The 19,138-nt window shown below is 41.6% G+C and overlaps 1 protein-coding gene across 3 annotated transcripts in view; it reads left to right on the forward strand.

Moving 5' to 3' along the window:
* Positions 1–19,138, forward strand: part of Ltn1 (E3 ubiquitin-protein ligase listerin) — a 123,071-nt gene that overhangs the window by 76,782 nt on the left and 27,151 nt on the right. For all 3 annotated transcript variants that reach the window (XM_083123974.1, XM_083123975.1, XM_083123976.1), the window contains exon 20: positions 18,309–18,526. In XM_083123974.1, the coding sequence (XP_082980100.1) occupies positions 18,309–18,526 (218 nt within the window). The remainder of the gene's footprint in view (positions 1–18,308; positions 18,527–19,138) is intronic.

Genomic DNA, 19,138 nt, shown 5'->3' on the forward strand with positions numbered 1-19,138 from the left:
TGTTATACCTATAACGAAAAATTATTTTAATATTTGTGGTTGTTTTTTTTGTACGTGGTACATGTTTTTTTATTATTTTTTTATTTTTGAGAATTGAGGTATATGTAAGAGTAACTGAAATGAAGTTCGAAAAATGAAATTTAAAGCAAAGACAAGAGTAAGTGTAATTGTATTGCAGTAATATTGATAATAATGTAAACCATGAAATATGATAAGGAAAAGTGGTTGAGGTTAGTGTATTGGTTATGATCAAGAGTAGATAAAGTTATTGCATCACAAGGCATCTACATATATACACAAATTGATAATGAAGTTATTACAATTAAGTACAGTTTTGTTATAAATGTATTGCAGGATTATATTTCAGCTTGAACATTTTAGTAATGGTGCTTTGGTAGGATGCTTAGGCGAAGTTTAGAGGTTGGGTACTAAAAGAAGGAAATAAGGCTAAGGTATGTTATGGGAGTTAGAAATGAAGAATGAATGGAGATTAGAAAAATTGGTGAGTGGAAACTTAGAAAGGAATATCCATGTGCATGCCAGGATTTGAACCCAGACCCATCAGTGGCAAGAATGTGAATGGACCACTCACCGTGTTTAGCCACTGATGTTGCTGGCAAATTTCTACCCCAGAGAAAAGGAAAGTGAAAATCAACATATTGTAGATGGCTGGGGATGCGGGTGCAGAACGTTTGCTTCCTGGTGTACTTCTCGTCCGGTTTCCTCCGTCTCCTGGAATGTTCCGACTTGCAGAGGAGAATTCCACAGGAAGCGGAGGTTGCAAAGTACAGCAGAACTGGCTGCTATTTAAGCGAAGGGTGCCCTGTCACCAGGTCTTATTTTGGGTTGTAATCAGTTGGTAGTAGCAGCCAGTGCCGCCGCCAGGAAGCAGAGGTAAGTGCTGGCGCTTCCCTCAGCCACCTACCCTTCTCCTCCTACTCTCATTTGATTAGCCGAGTAAACTGTAAAACTCCATCTGACCTTCTCATTTCTCCCCTTAGTAAGTGCTCGATCGATATGTAAAGAAGACGATTTAAGTGGTGGAGGCTTGGCTTCCCGGTTTTTCAACCTTTATTTTTATCTCTTTTGGCATCAAACCCCCCCCCCCCCCCAATTGGCATGTCTATTTCCATTTGCCAAGCAATGAGTGTTCAATGGATAGGCTCAATGAACTCGAAGATGAACTTGATCGCACCCTCGATGAACTTCATTCATTAGCTGTTTCGTCTACCCCCATCCCCCACACCAATCGGCGAGTCATTACCAGATCGTTAAGTAGGCAAATACAGGCCACTCGAATCGATGCATTAGCTGATCCGCACTGTCCAAACCACCCCGAAGAGTCCTTAGGGCATCAAATAAATTTGTGCGACCTTGAGGTCAACATGTCGCATACCGCATCCTTTAAAACGCCCGCATTTTCGGGAGGAAAACGAGACAGTGTCCATCAGTTCTTGTTGAAGTTCGACAACCTGGCGGAATTTAACGGGTGGAACGAAGAACGAAAGAAATCGGCTCTGGCGTTAGCGTTGCAGGGAATCGCCCTGGAATGGTTTTCTGGCATTAAGCTTTCCCCGAACTTTGCTACGTTGTCCTACAACGATCTCACGGACAAATTAAAAGACACGTTCCCGGAGAAAGGTGACCTCAGGTTAGCCGAGGACAGGATCCGTGCTAGGATCCAAAGGAAGGATGAAACGGTGATGAATTACGTAACGAGTAAATCCGCTCTGGTCAGGAAACTTGTTCCTGGCATTCGAGAGGATAAGCTCATGTATTCCATCATAAGTGGCCTCCAGGATAAATACCTGGAAGCCGCAGAGAAGGAGTTCGCAAGTTTGGAAGACCTTATTAGCTGGCTCAGACGCGTGGAGAAGCGTCGAGTCATCGCTAAAGAACGTAATCGGCAAGAAAAATTCAATACAATATTTGGTTCTGATTCCGACACGTCGTCTTCCGATTCCTTCTCGTCTGACGAGGAGAAAATCCTTGCGAAGCCGACAAGAAGGAAACACGTTCACAGGCACAAACTTGCGAGCGCAGCAGCTCCCACGGCGGAAACAGCTGCCCATCCAGTCGAGTCAGCCAGAGCAACGACCGTTCAGGGCGCCTCCTTTCCACGCACGGCCGTTCCAAATAGCACCGCTCAGGATAATCAAGACGTTAGCCTTCTTGCAAACAAACTTCACGATATGCAAATTTCACACCAAGAATTGATCAATTCTGTGACAGATAGCAACAAGCTCATAAAACAAATGCAAAATCAACCCCCCAGAAACAACTATTGGCCATCTAGAGGTGGCAAGAATAGAAAGTACGTCTCTAGTAATAATGGAAACTTCTCTAACCAAGTTCCGCGCCAGAACTTTTACAGGCCAAATCAATATTTCCCTAGAGGTAACAGGGGTGCAGGTAGAGGCTTTAGAGGCAGGGGAGGACGCAACTTTCAACGGCCTAATTACCAGCGATGGGATAGAAACACGCAGACGTCCCAAACACACCAGTCCCATAATAAATGCACTAGCTGTGGTCACGTCAATCAACTTTCTGAACAAGCTGTCCAAAGTGATTCTTTAAACGGTTAACTTCCGTACGTAGAGGGACACCACGTATGGAAAGAGGGGTACGAATTAATGTCCCACTAATTAAGCAAAATAATTTATACCTGGTCCACGCTACACTTGGTAACTGTAAGGGGAAAACTACCAACTGTTGCGTCGACCTAGGTGCCATGACATCAATTTTCCCAGATCACCTAGTACCTGAAAAAACCAAAAAATTGCAAATAAATTGTGTTATCCGGGGTGTCACGGGAAATCAAATAGCGATAAAGGAAATTGCTATTATTAGATTTCGTCTAGGAAATAAATGGTTTCTTCATCCATTTAGAGTCGTCCACATGCCATCCATGCTGCCATTGTTAGGCAACGATTTCTGGATGACACATGACGTAAGCATAAATTCCTGTAACAACACCATGCAACTCACTCGGTTTGGGAAACCACCTAAGTTCCAGATTCCCAAAGACAAAATTGAGGTGAATACGCTACCCGAACACGTTATTCAGAAAATTGCTGCTGATAATATCCCCCAAGTTTTATTAGTAAAGAAAGTTCAAATCCCAGCCCGTTCTAAAATGTTTGTTCCTGTAAACATTATTAACACTGCAGACAAAGACTGTAACATATTCGAGCCAGAACCCTCTCTCTTGAAAAGGAGCCTGCTGGTTCCTAGAGCTTTATTAAATACAGAAAATCCTGTAATTCACATAATTAATCCTACAACTCATAAGATAAAAATCACAAATAGCACAGTGTTAGGTAACCTATCTACAGGGAAAATTATAATGCAATTCCCCCCAACAAGGAATGATATACAGAATGAGCAGATATCAAGTGACAATATTTCAAATCCCCCCACTGACACATGTCTAAAAATGACAGAAGAGCAGTTAACAGAGAAAATAAAAATTGCACAACAAAAATTTGATCCCTCTCGTCTTAACATAAACAAAGATTTGACAGTTGAGGAAAAAGAAAAAATATTGAGTTTAATACAGGAATACAGCGATACATTTGCTTGGGATTCCAAAGATAGAGGAGATTTCGAAGATTACGAGCATGAAATTGACACGGGGACAAATCCAGCCTTTCACCGACCCCAGTTTAATATCCCAATACACTTACGTGAGCAAATTAAAAATCAGTTGTTAGAAATGGAAAGTCAGGGAATCATTCGTCAGTCACAGGGGTCTCCCTACAACTCTCCTACATTTTTAATCAAGAAACCCAATAACGAGTATAGAATTCTAACAGACCTTCGTTATTTGAACTCACAAACGCCCTACCTTAGTTTTTCACTTCCTTCCGTAGAATCTGTTCTAAACAACCTGGCTGGAAAGAAATATTTCACCCAACTAGACATAAAAAATGCATTCTATCAGGTCAGACTTTCAGAGGAAAGTAAACGGAAAACAGCATTCTCCATTCCAAATTTTCAATCATTTGAATATTGTCGTTTGCCAATGGGATACAAAAACTCACCATATGCCTTAAATAAAGTTATTTCATTAGTGTTCAATGGGGTAAGTGAGGATGAAGTGTCCATCTATGTGGATGATATTGTTTTGAGTGCCGATTCCTTGAACTCGTTACTTCGAGTAATGAGTAATGCATTCAATAGACTACGGCACGCGAACCTGCGGCTGTCCGTAGAAAAATCACGCTTTGCTTACACAAAAATCACCTGTTTAGGCCACCAAGTAAGTGAAACTGGATTTGAAATCTCTCCCAAAAGCCTAGATTCCATAACCAAATATCCACCACCAAAGAACATTAAACAATTGCGAAGGTTCATCGGTATGTGCTCGTTTGTGCGCGCCTATATTTTCGGATTTAGTAGTTTAATCCACCCCCTTCTACAGCTTTTGAAAAAAGACACTCCGTTTACTTGGTCCGACGAGTGCCAAAAAGCGTTCGAAACGCTGAAGAACAAGATTGTTTCGGCTCCTGTTCTCGCCCCTTACAATCCACAAAAACCAAATTACGTGTTTGTGGATGCATCAAAAAAGGGTATAAGTGGCATTTTGTGTCAACCGGCAACCAATGAAAACGGTGAAATAGATTTTCATCCCATTTGTTTTGCTAGTAGAACATTAAAAGACACAGAAACCAGATATGATACCTTTTCTCTAGAAATTCTTGCATGCATCTACGCCTTACGTAGCTTCCGCTACTATGTGTTAGGTAAAACAGTGCATTTAGTAACCGACAATAAAGCCGTCACGTTCTTGAATAACAAAACCAGCCTAAATTCTCGCATGACGAAGTGGAGTCAGTATCTGCAGGAATACGAGATCGTACCTATCCACTTAAAAGGCACACTCAACAAAATGGCGGATGCAATTTCAAGAGAACCGCAAGAAAGGAACAGGGATGACGGGGATGTCACTGAAGACACACTCGTCTATTTTCTTGCCGACCCGAATTTTAACATTAGAGACTTGCAAAATTCGGATCCATATTTTTCCAAAATTTTAGCTTACCTTACTGAAAGTGAAGACCTGGATCCAAAATACGAAAGAGCATCGTATCAATACGAAATTATAGACAATAAATTGTACCGAGTCCACAGATATGCTAACACCAAACAGCACCTCCTTTGCATTCCATCCAAATTGAGACACGAATTGGTCACCAAAATACATGAATCCGAAAGTATGGGAGCACACCTTGGAGCAGATAAAACTTACAAATTATGTTTGCAAAGATACTACTTTCAGGAAATGAAAACATTCATTTATAACCTAGTACGCACTTGTACCCAATGCCAGATATCCAAACGAGCAAAAGGTCCCACCCCGTATGAACTCACACATGTAGACACGCCTCTGACCCCCTTTGAGGCAGTTTCGGTCGATGCATTCGGCCCCCTTAAAGTAAGCACCCACGGCGAACAGTATGTTCTCTCTGCCGTAGACCACTGTACAAAGTACCTTGTAAGTAAAGCGGTTCCGGATGTACGAACCGAAACTATAGCTCAGTTTCTAATAGACCATATTTTCCTTGTGTTTGGTATTCCAAAATATCTTTATCTGGATAGAGCGAGTGCGCATACATCTCGCATTTTTCAGGAATTGTCCAACATATTAGGTGTTAATCTGAAATTTGCTGCTACTCACCTCCACAACAGAATAGGAAATGTGGAACGTAGCCATCAGTACGTTCAAAACGTAATGAAGTGCTACATCAAGGAGAAACATGCCTTGTGGAGCGAGTACCTTCCAAGCGTCGTCTTTGCTCATAATATAAATGAGTCCAGTTCTACCCAAATGTCACCCTTTGAGGCATTGTTCGGCTATGTTCCCCGCATCGCCACAGACGCAGCGCTTGATATTCCTTGTCAAAATACGGAAAACCTTCAAAGAATCGAAAAACTCAAAGTTTCGAGAGAAACCGCCGTTAAAAATTCAAAACGGCGTTTTCAAACCAACAAACGATACGTAGACAAAAAACACAAAAAGGAAGATTTTCCTATTGGTTCTGAAGTTCTCATTTTTGACCCTGTCGTCCGTAAAGGAAAATCCAAGTCATTTTCCAGGACTTATTTTGGGCCTGGAACCATAATAGGTAAACCACACTGCAATATTTGTTCTATTCAGTGGAAAGATGAGAAAGGTAAATTACATACAGACGACATCAGTATTACTCGCTTGAAAAAGTATTACCCCCCTAGGAACACAACAAACGTTTCCATGGTCATGGATTCGAGTCCCGTTGGTAGCAAAGTTCACGTAGTTGAAAGTTCCATCGCCTCACAGGAAGCTGACGTCTTAGTCAGTGCAAGCGAGGGATCTCTCCTTCCATCCGGAAAAGAATCGTTGCATTTCCACGATCGTGATGATCAACAGTCCCACGTGGAACGTGCTGAAACCACAGATGTGCAGATTACATCCGCTCTTACCGCAAACGCTAACTACACATTACACGTTGTTTCTCCCAATCAGCAAGATTTGGAGGTTCTTAAGAAAACCTTCACAAACTGCTTAGAACTGCTAGTCGCGCTGAAACAAAGAAGCCTCGCATTCCCCCTCCTAACCACTACGCCACACAACTTTGACGTGACAGCGTCAGCTGTTATTGCGATCGCTTCAGTTCGAGAATTCCTTACAAAATACAATGACCAAGTAGATGCCATAACATTCTGCGTTGACACTCAAGAAGACTGGGAGATATTTGCGAAAGAAATCGAAAGCCTTTCTGAGTAGTATAACAAAGCTTAAAACCAAATTTTCCATCCCAAATTATATACAGGGCGTACACCTAATGTCATTTTAATGTTAATACATAGCTTATTCTTGTAACATCTCATCACATTCATGATGCAGGCTTGACACTTGTTTATGACCAAGAATGTACAGTTTCACTGCTATACCTTGGACACATATCAACATTAAGCAAGCTAAGCATCTAATAATAATCCCTTTACGCGTTAAAAGTAATGCTTGCGATTTAATGTCGATCAAGTAAGGTAGCTTATTCACTTAAGCAGTAACACGCGTTTCCTTGCCTTCACTAAAGATTTTATAGTTCGTACGAACAAACAATGTACATTATTTATAGACGATCGTCCTTGTACACATCATGTATTGTTTATTGTCCCCCCGAACATATGAAAGAAATGTTCAAGAAAGGAAATAAAAGGCATACAATAATACTGTAAGAAATTACTAGTAGAGGAGACATTGCATATATATGTCAGATTTAAAAAGGGATAATTGCAATTATTATAATTGTTATGTTATTTATACCTTTGTTATTATCATACGCCAGATTTAAACTCCAGTTGTAATTTTAATGTGATAAGGATAATTATGTGCACATAAAACAGTTACATACCATAGCTACACACTTAGGACAGTCCCGAAATTCACGAATTGCCGAATCATTTGTCAAGCTGCTCCAATGGGTGCGGGGCAGTTCAAAGCTACAACAGCATCCGTAAAATATTCCCAGGCAATGGGGAACTACAGGCCCATTGGCAAATGGTTTTGCAATTTGGCAATCATTCTACCCCCCCCCCCCCTTACAAATTCCAGTCCCTTTCTTTTCGTAGTTTTATTAAACACACACCCACACTGCCAACACTTAGCTATACAGAAAAACAATTTGTGTGTACATAATAGCCTTTTATACATAGCTATGCATATTATTATAGAGATTACTCAGTGGCATTTTCAACTAAATACTCATAATTATTATTTTTTTTTCTTCGTAGATTCAACGGGCTTATGACTGTAAACATGGCATTTACACCGCATCAACCTTTTCTCTTATTAACAATAGCGTCGATATTTCAAATAACATGGTGCACCGAGGACTTCCAAATTGTCTCAGGACTTTACCTAAAACCGCTGCCTGAAGCTCTGACGTATGATTACGTCATTCCATTCACTTATAAGGTGACACTGCAACTCCCCCCTCTTCAGAAGTTTGACACTAACCTTCGCAACGTCATGTGCAACGCTACATACAGAACTCACCCTCACTGTGTATGGGCTCACCGCCTGCACGACGTGCGAACTCATTTATTTAATCAGACAGATTTAATGCTCACGTACTATAAAGATACGGAACACTTAACAACCAACTCTTCTACTTCCCACGTACGTACTAAACGTACCATTTTTAGTTTTGTTTCCTCCTTCGCAAGCTTCTGTTGCGATTTCGCCACAAAATCTCAATTAGATAATATCCGCACCTCCCAACAAAATGTAGAGCAAAACATTTTGGCAGTAAGACAACAACTTACGAATAATCACGTTTTTATTCAGACGGTCTCCAATGAAATAAAGGAATACGACACAAAAGTCAGCAAAATTGTGACTCGCTTTAACGAGTTTGTTTCGGTTTTGGATGAACAACAATCAAAATTCATGGCAAATTTTAAACTACTTGAAGAACAGGATAACCTACAATTTCAAGGTTTACTTTTAGAGGAAACCACAACATTAATGCAAATTTCTCAAATCCTTCAAATCCAACGTTTTCAAAGTACGTCGAAATCGTGCCGCATGGGGTATTTGGATAGCGAAAGCATTCCTCTGAAGACGCTCCTCCATGATCTTCGTAACGTCGAAGCAAATATTCTTCACGATGGATACGAATTAGCCATTCCCTTAGAACTGATCGAAATTTATTACGCCACGCCCTTGGCAACATGTCAAATAACGAATGACCACATATTTGTAACAGTAAACGTTCCAATCAAAAGAAAAGGATCCACTTACCAACTATATGAAGTGGTTCCGGTACCGTTCAAAAATCAAAATCAAACCTGTATTATAAATTCTGTTCCTTCATTCGTGGCTATAAATCATGAAAATTCGATCATTGTCGTTCAAGGCACTCAATTGGATAAGTGCCAAATTCATCGGGAGAGACTCTGCAAATTGCCTACCTTTGTTTCCTCGCATTATGGTTTTGCTGCTTGCGTCCGGCAAGTGATTAACGCAACTACCGTTCGAGACTCTTTACATGAGTGCGCTTACACTTGCAAAAATTCCACCCTTACGGAAATTCTGCAAGTGGACAGAACAGAATTTATAATAACATTCCCCCCTCCGGTGGTGACCGTCCACCTTCCGAACGATTCGGCTCTAGAATACTCCATGACCACTCACGAACAGGACGGAGCGGTCAGAATGTCACTCCCATGCAATTCTAAAGTAAGCGTTACCGAATTCATTTCCATTCACCCAGTATATCCCTGCGTTGCACGGCAACACCCTAAATTTAAAACTGTCCATCTCGTTCCTTCGGCTTGGACGAAGATTCACGAAATGCCATTAGGCACCTTGTATAAACTTAACAACGACTTCAACATTTCACACATCCTGAAACAAGATTGGCAAATGGAAATTCCCTCATTGGATATCCCGACCTTTCAGGTCGCTCCCATCCCAGAGTATAAGCCATTTTATAAACACAGCGATGTACCTATTTACACGCTCTTTATTTGGAACCTGGCTCTCACATTTGCATTATTATTTATAACAGGTTTGCACAAGAAACTACTCGCCTTATGCTTCATACAGCGAGCTCATGCCTTTGATTTGGAATCTCCAACACATCTTGTTTCTGCTTCCGCGTTGGTTCTTCTTATTCTTATCTTATGTGTCATTTTTCTATTGTACACTGTCCTGAAATGCCCATGTATTTTACTTTGGTGTCATTGCTCTAAGAACAGGCCACCCACTAAGCGACGTACCCGCCGCACTCATATTTCTAGACCCAGAGCACTTCCACCGCTGCCCCCAGTACCTACTGTGTCCACCGCCGTTCCCTCGAACCCAGCACCTCAGCCCCCTACTTGCAACGACGCTTCTTCATATCAAGTTCCTCGCAACCCTCCCCCCGAACAGGTCAGATATTCCGCATACGCCGACATAGCTTCAATCATGTTCGACACCCAATAAATACTACCTTTTCCTTACCCTAATTGCCTTTCTTTACGCCAGCACGAGCCCAACCGAACAAGCAACAACAGCTTGCCGCCAATGCAGTGAACGTCCGTGACAAGAGTTCCCAAGAGTCACGCATCCATGTATGGACAATCTACCCACGCTCCAGTTTAGTTTTCTGGAGACCCAGTGGCCAATTATCCCCCAGGATCAGACCTTCAAAGTGTATTACAAATTATGGTGCTACGTATCCCCGCAAGGAACCGAAACCTGAATCCTCTAATTACCAGTCAGACCTGAACTCTCCATTCTGCAGCGGAAGATGCCATATTATCAGCAGTGTGCCGTGGAAAGACTTATTTCACCTTGGACAGAAGATGTTCAGCAGTGACAAGCCCACGCACCTAGGGCTTGAACCATTGATAATTAGGCCGTTGAAAGTTGCGTCCTCCCCTGCCTCTAAAGCCTCTACCTGCACCCCTGTTACCTCTAGGGAAATATTGATTTGGCCTGTAAAAGTTCTGGCGCGGAACTTGGTTAGAGAAGTTTCCATTATTACTAGAGACGTACTTTCTATTCTTGCCACCTCTAGATGGCCAATAGTTGTTTCTGGGGGGTTGATTTTGCATTTGTTTTATGAGCTTGTTGCTATCTGTCACAGAATTGATCAATTCTTGGTGTGAAATTTGCATATCGTGAAGTTTGTTTGCAAGAAGGCTAACGTCTTGATTATCCTGAGCGGTGCTATTTGGAACGGCCGTGCGTGGAAAGGAGGCGCCCTGAACGGTCGTTGCTCTGGCTGACTCGACTGGATGGGCAGCTGTTTCCGCCGTGGGAGCTGCTGCGCTCGCAAGTTTGTGCCTGTGAACGTGTTTCCTTCTTGTCGGCTTCGCAAGGATTTTCTCCTCGTCAGACGAGAAGGAATCGGAAGACGACGTGTCGGAATCAGAACCAAATATTGTATTGAATTTTTCTTGCCGATTACGTTCTTTAGCGATGACTCGACGCTTCTCCACGCGTCTGAGCCAGCTAATAAGGTCTTCCAAACTTGCGAACTCCTTCTCTGCGGCTTCCAGGTATTTATCCTGGAGGCCACTTATGATGGAATACATGAGCTTATCCTCTCGAATGCCAGGAACAAGTTTCCTGACCAGAGCGGATTTACTCGTTACGTAATTCATCACCGTTTCATCCTTCCTTTGGATCCTAGCACGGATCCTGTCCTCGGCTAACCTGAGGTCACCTTTCTCCGGGAACGTGTCTTTTAATTTGTCCGTGAGATCGTTGTAGGACAACGTAGCAAAGTTCGGGGAAAGCTTAATGCCAGAAAACCATTCCAGGGCGATTCCCTGCAACGCTAACGCCAGAGCCGATTTCTTTCGTTCTTCGTTCCACCCGTTAAATTCCGCCAGGTTGTCGAACTTCAACAAGAACTGATGGACACTGTCTCGTTTTCCTCCCGAAAATGCGGGCGTTTTAAAGGATGCGGTATGCGACATGTTGACCTCAAGGTCGCACAAATTTATTTGATGCCCTAAGGACTCTTCGGGGTGGTTTGGACAGTGCGGATCAGCTAATGCATCGATTCGAGTGGCCTGTATTTGCCTACTTAACGATCTGGTAATGACTCGCCGATTGGTGTGGGGGATGGGGGTAGACGAAACAGCTAATGAATGAAGTTCATCGAGGGTGCGATCAAGTTCATCTTCGAGTTCATTGAGCCTATCCATTGAACACTCATTGCTTGGCAAATGGAAATAGACATGCCAATTGGGGGGGGGGGGGGGTTGATGCCAAAAGAGATAAAAATAAAGGTTGAAAAACCGGGAAGCCAAGCCTCCACCACTTAAAGACGATTTAAGATATTACAGCAACTGCAGCCAGTTTCATATACTGCACAGCATATTTAGTATTTGCCCTATGAATGTAATTAGTGTTTATTTTTAACTAATGGATTTTAAACTTTGTTCTTATATTTGACTTTTTTTTTTAATTATAAGAATATTTTCATTACAGTACAATGGTTTTAAGTTTTAACATAAAATCTCTACCCAATCCGAAGGCTAGAAATGAGAGCTTTGCACTTTAAATATTGCAAAGTCTTTCTTGCACTACTAACCATGATACCTAGGGATGGTCATTGGCCTGTGAATTCCAAGAAACTCGAGGAAGTAGGAATGTGTATGCCTTGAGAGAACACAGCAGTGTAGGCAAAAGTTGTGACATGGAGGTAGGGGCTCATGCCACAGCAGGACCACCCTTTCCTTTCACTTTGGCTGCTATGAGGCGGTACCATGTGATGGAATTTTGCAGCCACTGACCTTTCCAAGAAATACCCTCCTTCCTGCTTCACTTCTTAACAATAAGCCCTCTGGCCTCTACTTCAGTAGTCGTTCGTTCTTATGGAATCTGAATAAATCGTGTTCATTTTTGACTGAAATTAATCTGAATGTAGTCGACTGGTGGTTCGACTAAAATTAATCATGCGATACTTCGACTGATATTTGTCAAACAACTGCTTCGACTAATACGAGGGGCATACTGAAAGTAATGAGCAACAATTTTTAACAAATCAGAATCCATCAATACACGCAAAGTAAATCATCGCAAAATATATACTTTACTGAATGCTTTGAGGTAATGTGACGTCATTAGCTTTGATCGCGTGAGCGCAGTCCGTTGTTTAAATATGGCTGACAGTGATGTTTCGTTTTGATAACATGCTGTGATTGAATTCCTTGTTAAAAGGAGAATTCCTGCTGCTTAAATTCAGTATAGACTTCAGCGTGAGAATAGAGATGTATGCATGGGTGCTAGCAGTGTTAGTAGAAGATGAGTAAAACATTTTAAAGAAGGAAACATGGGCATCAAAGACAAGCCTTGGATTATACACCCATGAACTGCTTCCATGGAATGCAACATGGAAAGCAGAGGGGTGCATTCTGGTTGAATTTCTTGAACCTGGGGTAACCATAAATGCTCGCTGTTATATCCAAACACTTCGCGCAAGCTCCGTTGTGCATTGCGGGATAAACGTCCTGGAAAGAAAATCATCCTTCAACATAATAATGCATGCCTGCACTGCTCAGTTCACCAGGCAGGAAATTTGGGAAAATGGGGTGTGAACTTCTCCATCACCTTCCCTACAGTCCTGACATTGCACTCTCAGACTATCATCTGTTCGGTTTTGTAAAGGAACAGTTACAAGGCCAACGCTACCAGACAATGGATGACATACAGAAAGCAGTGTGTCAGTGACTGCGAGCAGCTAGAACGGAGTTCTACCATAAGGGTATTTTCAAGCTTCCAGAAAGGTGGGGAAAATGCATGCAAACAAATGGACTGTTGAAAAGTAAAGATAAGTCTGTAGATTATGATGTAGAATGTTTTTCTTTAATAAAACCAAAACTTGGTTCATGAAAAATTGTTGCTCATTAGTTTTAGTATGACCCTCATATTAGTGAAATGACTAATTCAACTAATATTAGTCAAACGACTAATTGGACTAATATTAGTCGAATGACTAATTTTACTAATACACTAGACTCTCGCTAATCCGGCCATTCCTTGCACATATGGGTGCCGGATTCGTGGAAGTGTAGGATTATTGAGAGGGTCGGAAATTACGTACTACTATGTAGTTTAAACTCGTAGGGACTATACAGGCTGTACTTTATTAAATCCAAAGACACTGTACATTCATTTACAATGGCCGCGGTGGCTCAGTCGGTAACGCGTCTGACTACCATGCTCAAGGTCCCGGGTTCGATCCCCGGCCGGTTCAAATCCGGGAACTTTTCTAACTTTGGAAGCGGCTCCGGCGCCCACCCAGCATCGAATAACATGGGTACCTGGGGGAAACCCTGGGGGGTAAAGGCGGTCAGGGGCATGATGCTGATCACATCATCCCCACTCACGACCGGATCAAGAAAGTGTGGGGCGTTACCCCTACACCCCCTATACGCCTTCACGGCATAGTGCTAAGCACAGGGGAGCACTTTACCTTTTACATTCATTTACATCGAAAATTTAGTCGTTCAGTGTGTACATATACAGTAGTATCACTCACTATGAAACATGTCACGAATTTTTAGTTGTCGCAATGATGATACGCGACGGCAGCATTCTTTATCACGCAAACGCTTTACAAGCATTACATCGGTACTGCATGTATCTGGTTGTTGCATAATGTACTCCAGGAAGATGTCTGCCGCTTCCGCACCAGCAGTGTGAGAAATCTTCATGCTCTCCCCTCCTGTGTCCTCTTCTTCATCACTTTCATCATTAGTACTTTCCTGCATGCTCTTGATTATTTCTTCATCTGTTAAAGTTTGGTCTATCTCACAGTTTTCCTCATTCAGCCACTTAGCAACATCCTCTTCATCAATTTCTCCTCCTCCCGGAAGTTTGTGTAACATATCAATGTACATATTGTCAGCAATTGATGATTCCGAATTGACTGGCTCATCTCTGTCGCTCAGTACTGGCTCCAACTCTGCATCAATGCATGGCCACACTTTTCTCCAGCTCTTCATTATGGTTGCATTCTCCACTTTATCCCATGCTTCTGCTGTTTGGAAAACAACGTCACGTAAGTTGATTGCTTTCCACACCTTCAACATAACTTCGGTAGAGTCGTTTTCACATTCGTTCAGCAAGGAAACAAGAAGTGCATGTCGATAATGACGTTTAATTGATTCCAAAATCCCTTGGTGCATGGGTTGTATCAGGGCTGTCACATTTGGTGGAAGAAAGAGTGCTTCTGTACACATCAGAAGGATGACTGGGAGCACTGCCAATTATAAGGATGTCTTTCAGGGGAAGTTTTTTCTTCTTCAGTTCTTTTCTCACATCTGGTACAAATGTTTGGTGGAACCACCGAGAGAATATTTATCTGTCCATCCACGCTTTCTTCTGGGCATAGAATTGCACTGGTAGTGTATTTCTGTCGCTGTGTTGAAAACAACGTGGATTTTGGGATTTCCCAATCACCATGAGTGGTAGTTTATGACTCCCATTTGTGGTACAACACGCCATTATGGTTACATGCTGTTTCTGTTGTTTGTACCCATGAGCTTCTTTCTCGTTCTTGGCAGCTAATGTTTTTGAAGGAAGCATCTTGTAAAAGAGGCCGGTTTCATCAGCGTTGTACAAGGCATCTGCAGTTAAATGTTCTTCCTCTACTATCTTCTGTATCATCTTTACAAACTCATCTGCATATTTTTCGTTAGCTGAGCGACTTTCCCCGGTGACTGTCAGCTGCCGCACGCTACAGCACCTTGAATAACGTAGTGTGGAAAACGACCCAAGAAACTGGTTACCCAGACGGATGAGAAACATAGATGGCAGTGCGATCAATCTCGGTGCTATTTTTCTTATGAAAGTAATGTGGCTTTGTTAGTTTTTGGAATATATTATGTAGATTTGTTTGTCTTGAAAGCCGGTACGTGAATTGATGGAAACAGTTATATTTGTGGAGTGATTTGCAGTCACGAAATGACATTAATTTGGAAAGAAAAGTAAAATAAAATTAATAAATAAATAGCATGCGTAACACAAGAAGAAACACCGCAAAGTGATTCCGGACGTCAGGTGTTGGATTGTGTACTACAGTTTTATTTTTCTATGTTATTAGAATATAAATAGTATCCTGAGAGATATTTCATACCGAGGCGACAAACCACAAGTGTCGCTTGGAAGCGAGCAGTCCGTAATCAATGCAGCCTTTCGAACCGTAGGGACACAAGCTCTGACTGCACCATTTCCTCAAGGAGATTTTAGACCAAAGCGACACGCGACAAACCATACGAGGATTTCACACCAAAGCGACACGGGTTCTTCGGTCCAAGGCAACTTTCACACCGAAGCGACACATGTTGCTTGGAAACGAGCCAATCAAGAGCAACATTTCACATCGTACCGGCATGACGGGAAGCACAGGCCAGCGTTCGGTTGGTGAAATCCTCAAGCGATAAGTGTCGCGTGCTCCTTGTCGCTTTGGTGCGCAATCTCCCTAAAGCAAGACATTGAATCGCGCATGCGCGAACAACGAACCACGGCAACATGTTGGAAGCTATTGAGGAAATGGCCCAGTTTGAGCGACGCACAAGCAACAAAGCGACACGTGTGACTTATCGTGTTGCCTAAATCTGTTGTTGTAATGTGCGGGTTTTCGTGTCGCCTATCTGTTGTTCGCACAATTAGCAGCGAACGCTTGCCAATAGACTGAAGGCACCATGTCGCTTGTCACTTAGTTGGGAACTCCAACTGTAGCGCGTCGCTTCGGTCTGAGCACCCTTCCTTTAAGGAGCTTTCCCACCGAAGTAACAAGTAGCACGCGAATACGCCATATGAACGCGTCGTTTGCTGTTTGGACCCTCATGTGAAATGAATGCTATTTTACAGTCTTGAAGTGTGTGTCACTAGTGTGACAGTGTGAACATCCCGTGTCGCTTGTCCCATTGGTTTGAAAGTTTCCTTACACTCATGTCGATGGCACTAAGAAAGTTTTGTGGGGTTCCCCTTGTCGTTTCATGGAATTATCATTATCATCATCGCCGCGATTAGTTTAAAGCTGAAGAAAAGAGACAGTAAATATCCAAAATACAAATGCTTCAGTGTGTATATCTTTAAAAGAAATGATGAAGATGATAATAATAATGAACCTAATTCATACACAAAAATTTAGTTGCCAAGAACATTCCACGCGTATTTTTTCTCCCGTATTATTAACGAAAGTATGACGATAACAGGACGTGGTCGACTGTCTAGAATGTTCGTTAATATCTTCGCAACCACTGTACCAAATATCATAGCAATTATCACATTCATAGAAATGCTTCGTGTAAAAGAATCAGACGTTGCAGCGAAAACTCCATTTACTTCCATTATAAGCAGTCGAACACCAAGCACTGGGGTCAACACCAGCGCCTCTAGCGGATCATTTTCGAGTGGAACTAGCCAGAGCGCACGGAACTGTGCCGTTTTCCACACTACATTATTCAAGGCGGTGTACGCACGCCATGTCTTTTTTTTCCAATTTGATAGCCAACCTTCGCTTGCTGCGAACAAGTTACTGCCACCAAGTTGTTTGTTAAATGCAACCGCTTTTTCCTTTATTATCGGGCCACTGACTGGAATTCCTTTACTTCGTTGCTGTATGAACCATCTATAAACAGCTATGTCCAGTTCTCTCTCGCATAACCTTCCATTTCCCCAACTCGCTATCCATTTGGGATGCATACTGTCGAATAACTTCTTCTTTCTTCTTGATGTCATAAATAGTTGCTCGTCCAACACCGTACTCAATAGCAATGGCTTTCTGTGAAGAGCCTCGGTTCAACTTATCTAAAATTTCGAGTTTCTGCTTGAGGTCAAGTGTAACGTGTTCCCTTTTAGAAGCCATAGTATGTACTGAACTTTACTGTAAGAAAGTCACAATTTCAACTACTGTACGTATTTATAGCATTGTTTAACATTTTTAACTAACAACATTGTTGAACACGATAATTCATTGTTCTGCACGTCATTTCTGCTTGAGTGACTACAGGCCGGATGTGGGCCAGACTATTCAGGGCCGGATTAGCGAGAGTCTAGTGTATTAGTCGAATGACTAATTTTACTATTAGTTGAATGTCTAATTTGACTAATTTTAGTTGAACGACTACTTTGACTAATATTAGTCTAATGACTACTTCGACTAATATTAGTCGAACAACTAATTTGACTAATATTAGTTGAACAACTAATTCAACTAATATTAGTTGACTAATTTTTATTAGTTGATGGTTTTTCAATGGTTTTAATAATCAACTAATATTAGTCGACTAATACCCATCACTACTTCTACCCATGCACGCTGCAGCATATCAACATCAACTGTTTGCACAGCTGCAATGATCCTTGTGTGAAGTGTAACAAGATCTGGAACTGGGGTTTGGTATACACAATTCTTGACATACCCCCAAAGGAAAAAATCGCACAGTGGGCCTTCTCCTGGGGTGTCGTCATTTACCAATCTGTTGAACAAAAATGAACACCAGTGAACTAATGACAACAACAACAAAAACACTTTTGTAGCTGTAGAACATTTTGCAAAAAAACACCCTGCTCTATGTCATGTGGTTTCAGAGTTACGTTTGATTGTAATGGTAACGGGACTTTATCAAGTTTGAATCCAAAATGTAGTTGGATTTTGTGCTGAACTTTTGATAATACTCATCACAAATATGTACTATTTCCCCTGATAAAATTTCTGCACTTAGAACATACCAGGATGTCACCATACTATGTGAATGATGTGCTTGATCTTATAAGAGATTTATATTTCAATTGTTTCTCTGCTCAGGTCCAGTAACTCCTCAAGAACTACAGCACATAGTGTGTTGGGTTTATTGTGATACTCTGAGAAGATTACCTGCTTTGGTTCGCCAGTGGTGGTCTGAAACTGATCAGCGTGTGAGTGGCTTAGTTGAACGTGTTACAATGCTGTATATTTCCCCTTACCTCTGCCATGAAGAAATGAAAGCCATTCAACAAGAAGAGAAGAAATTCGATAATATGGAGGTAAGTACATGATTATTAGCAACTTCTTCAAACATGCTAAGATGTCAGAACACAAATATTATTCATAAATTTGCAAAATGGTCTTCAAAGGGCCTTACTTATCTGGTATATATTTAAATGGCTTGTTAATTAGTATAACATTCTGCTTCTTTGTTATTGTTTTAATGAGTACAAACGTGTAGTTCTTAAACACTGGTTTTGTATTATAAAATAAATATTCAGCAGTAGTGTCTGTTTCAAAGGTTAAACCTATTGTAGTTGCCTAGTTACGTACATTAATTAAGGAGATTAATGAACCAATCAAGTTAGTCAAGGATCATTTGCAATTTTATACCTTGATCAGTGAGTATTGGGTATCAGAGTTGGTAAATTTTATGCATCGGTACTTTATCAGTAGCAACAGAGATCTGAGAGTAGCAAACTATTTTCATGGGAATGTTTTCTGAAGTCACTTAGGTTGTAGCTACGCTCATGAAGACTAAACCAGTACATAACTTGAAACTCATCCAATCCTGCTTCTTTCTAGTATGGCTGTAGCAGGTCATTTGTTACCATTGTACAGTCTGAACGAATTATATTTCAGTACTGTCCTGCTTTTTTCAAACTTGCTAC

Source organism: Lepisma saccharinum, chromosome 6 (assembly GCF_977018435.1).
Source record: "Lepisma saccharinum chromosome 6, izLepSacc3.1, whole genome shotgun sequence".
NCBI classification, from domain to species: domain Eukaryota; kingdom Metazoa; phylum Arthropoda; class Insecta; order Zygentoma; family Lepismatidae; genus Lepisma; species Lepisma saccharinum.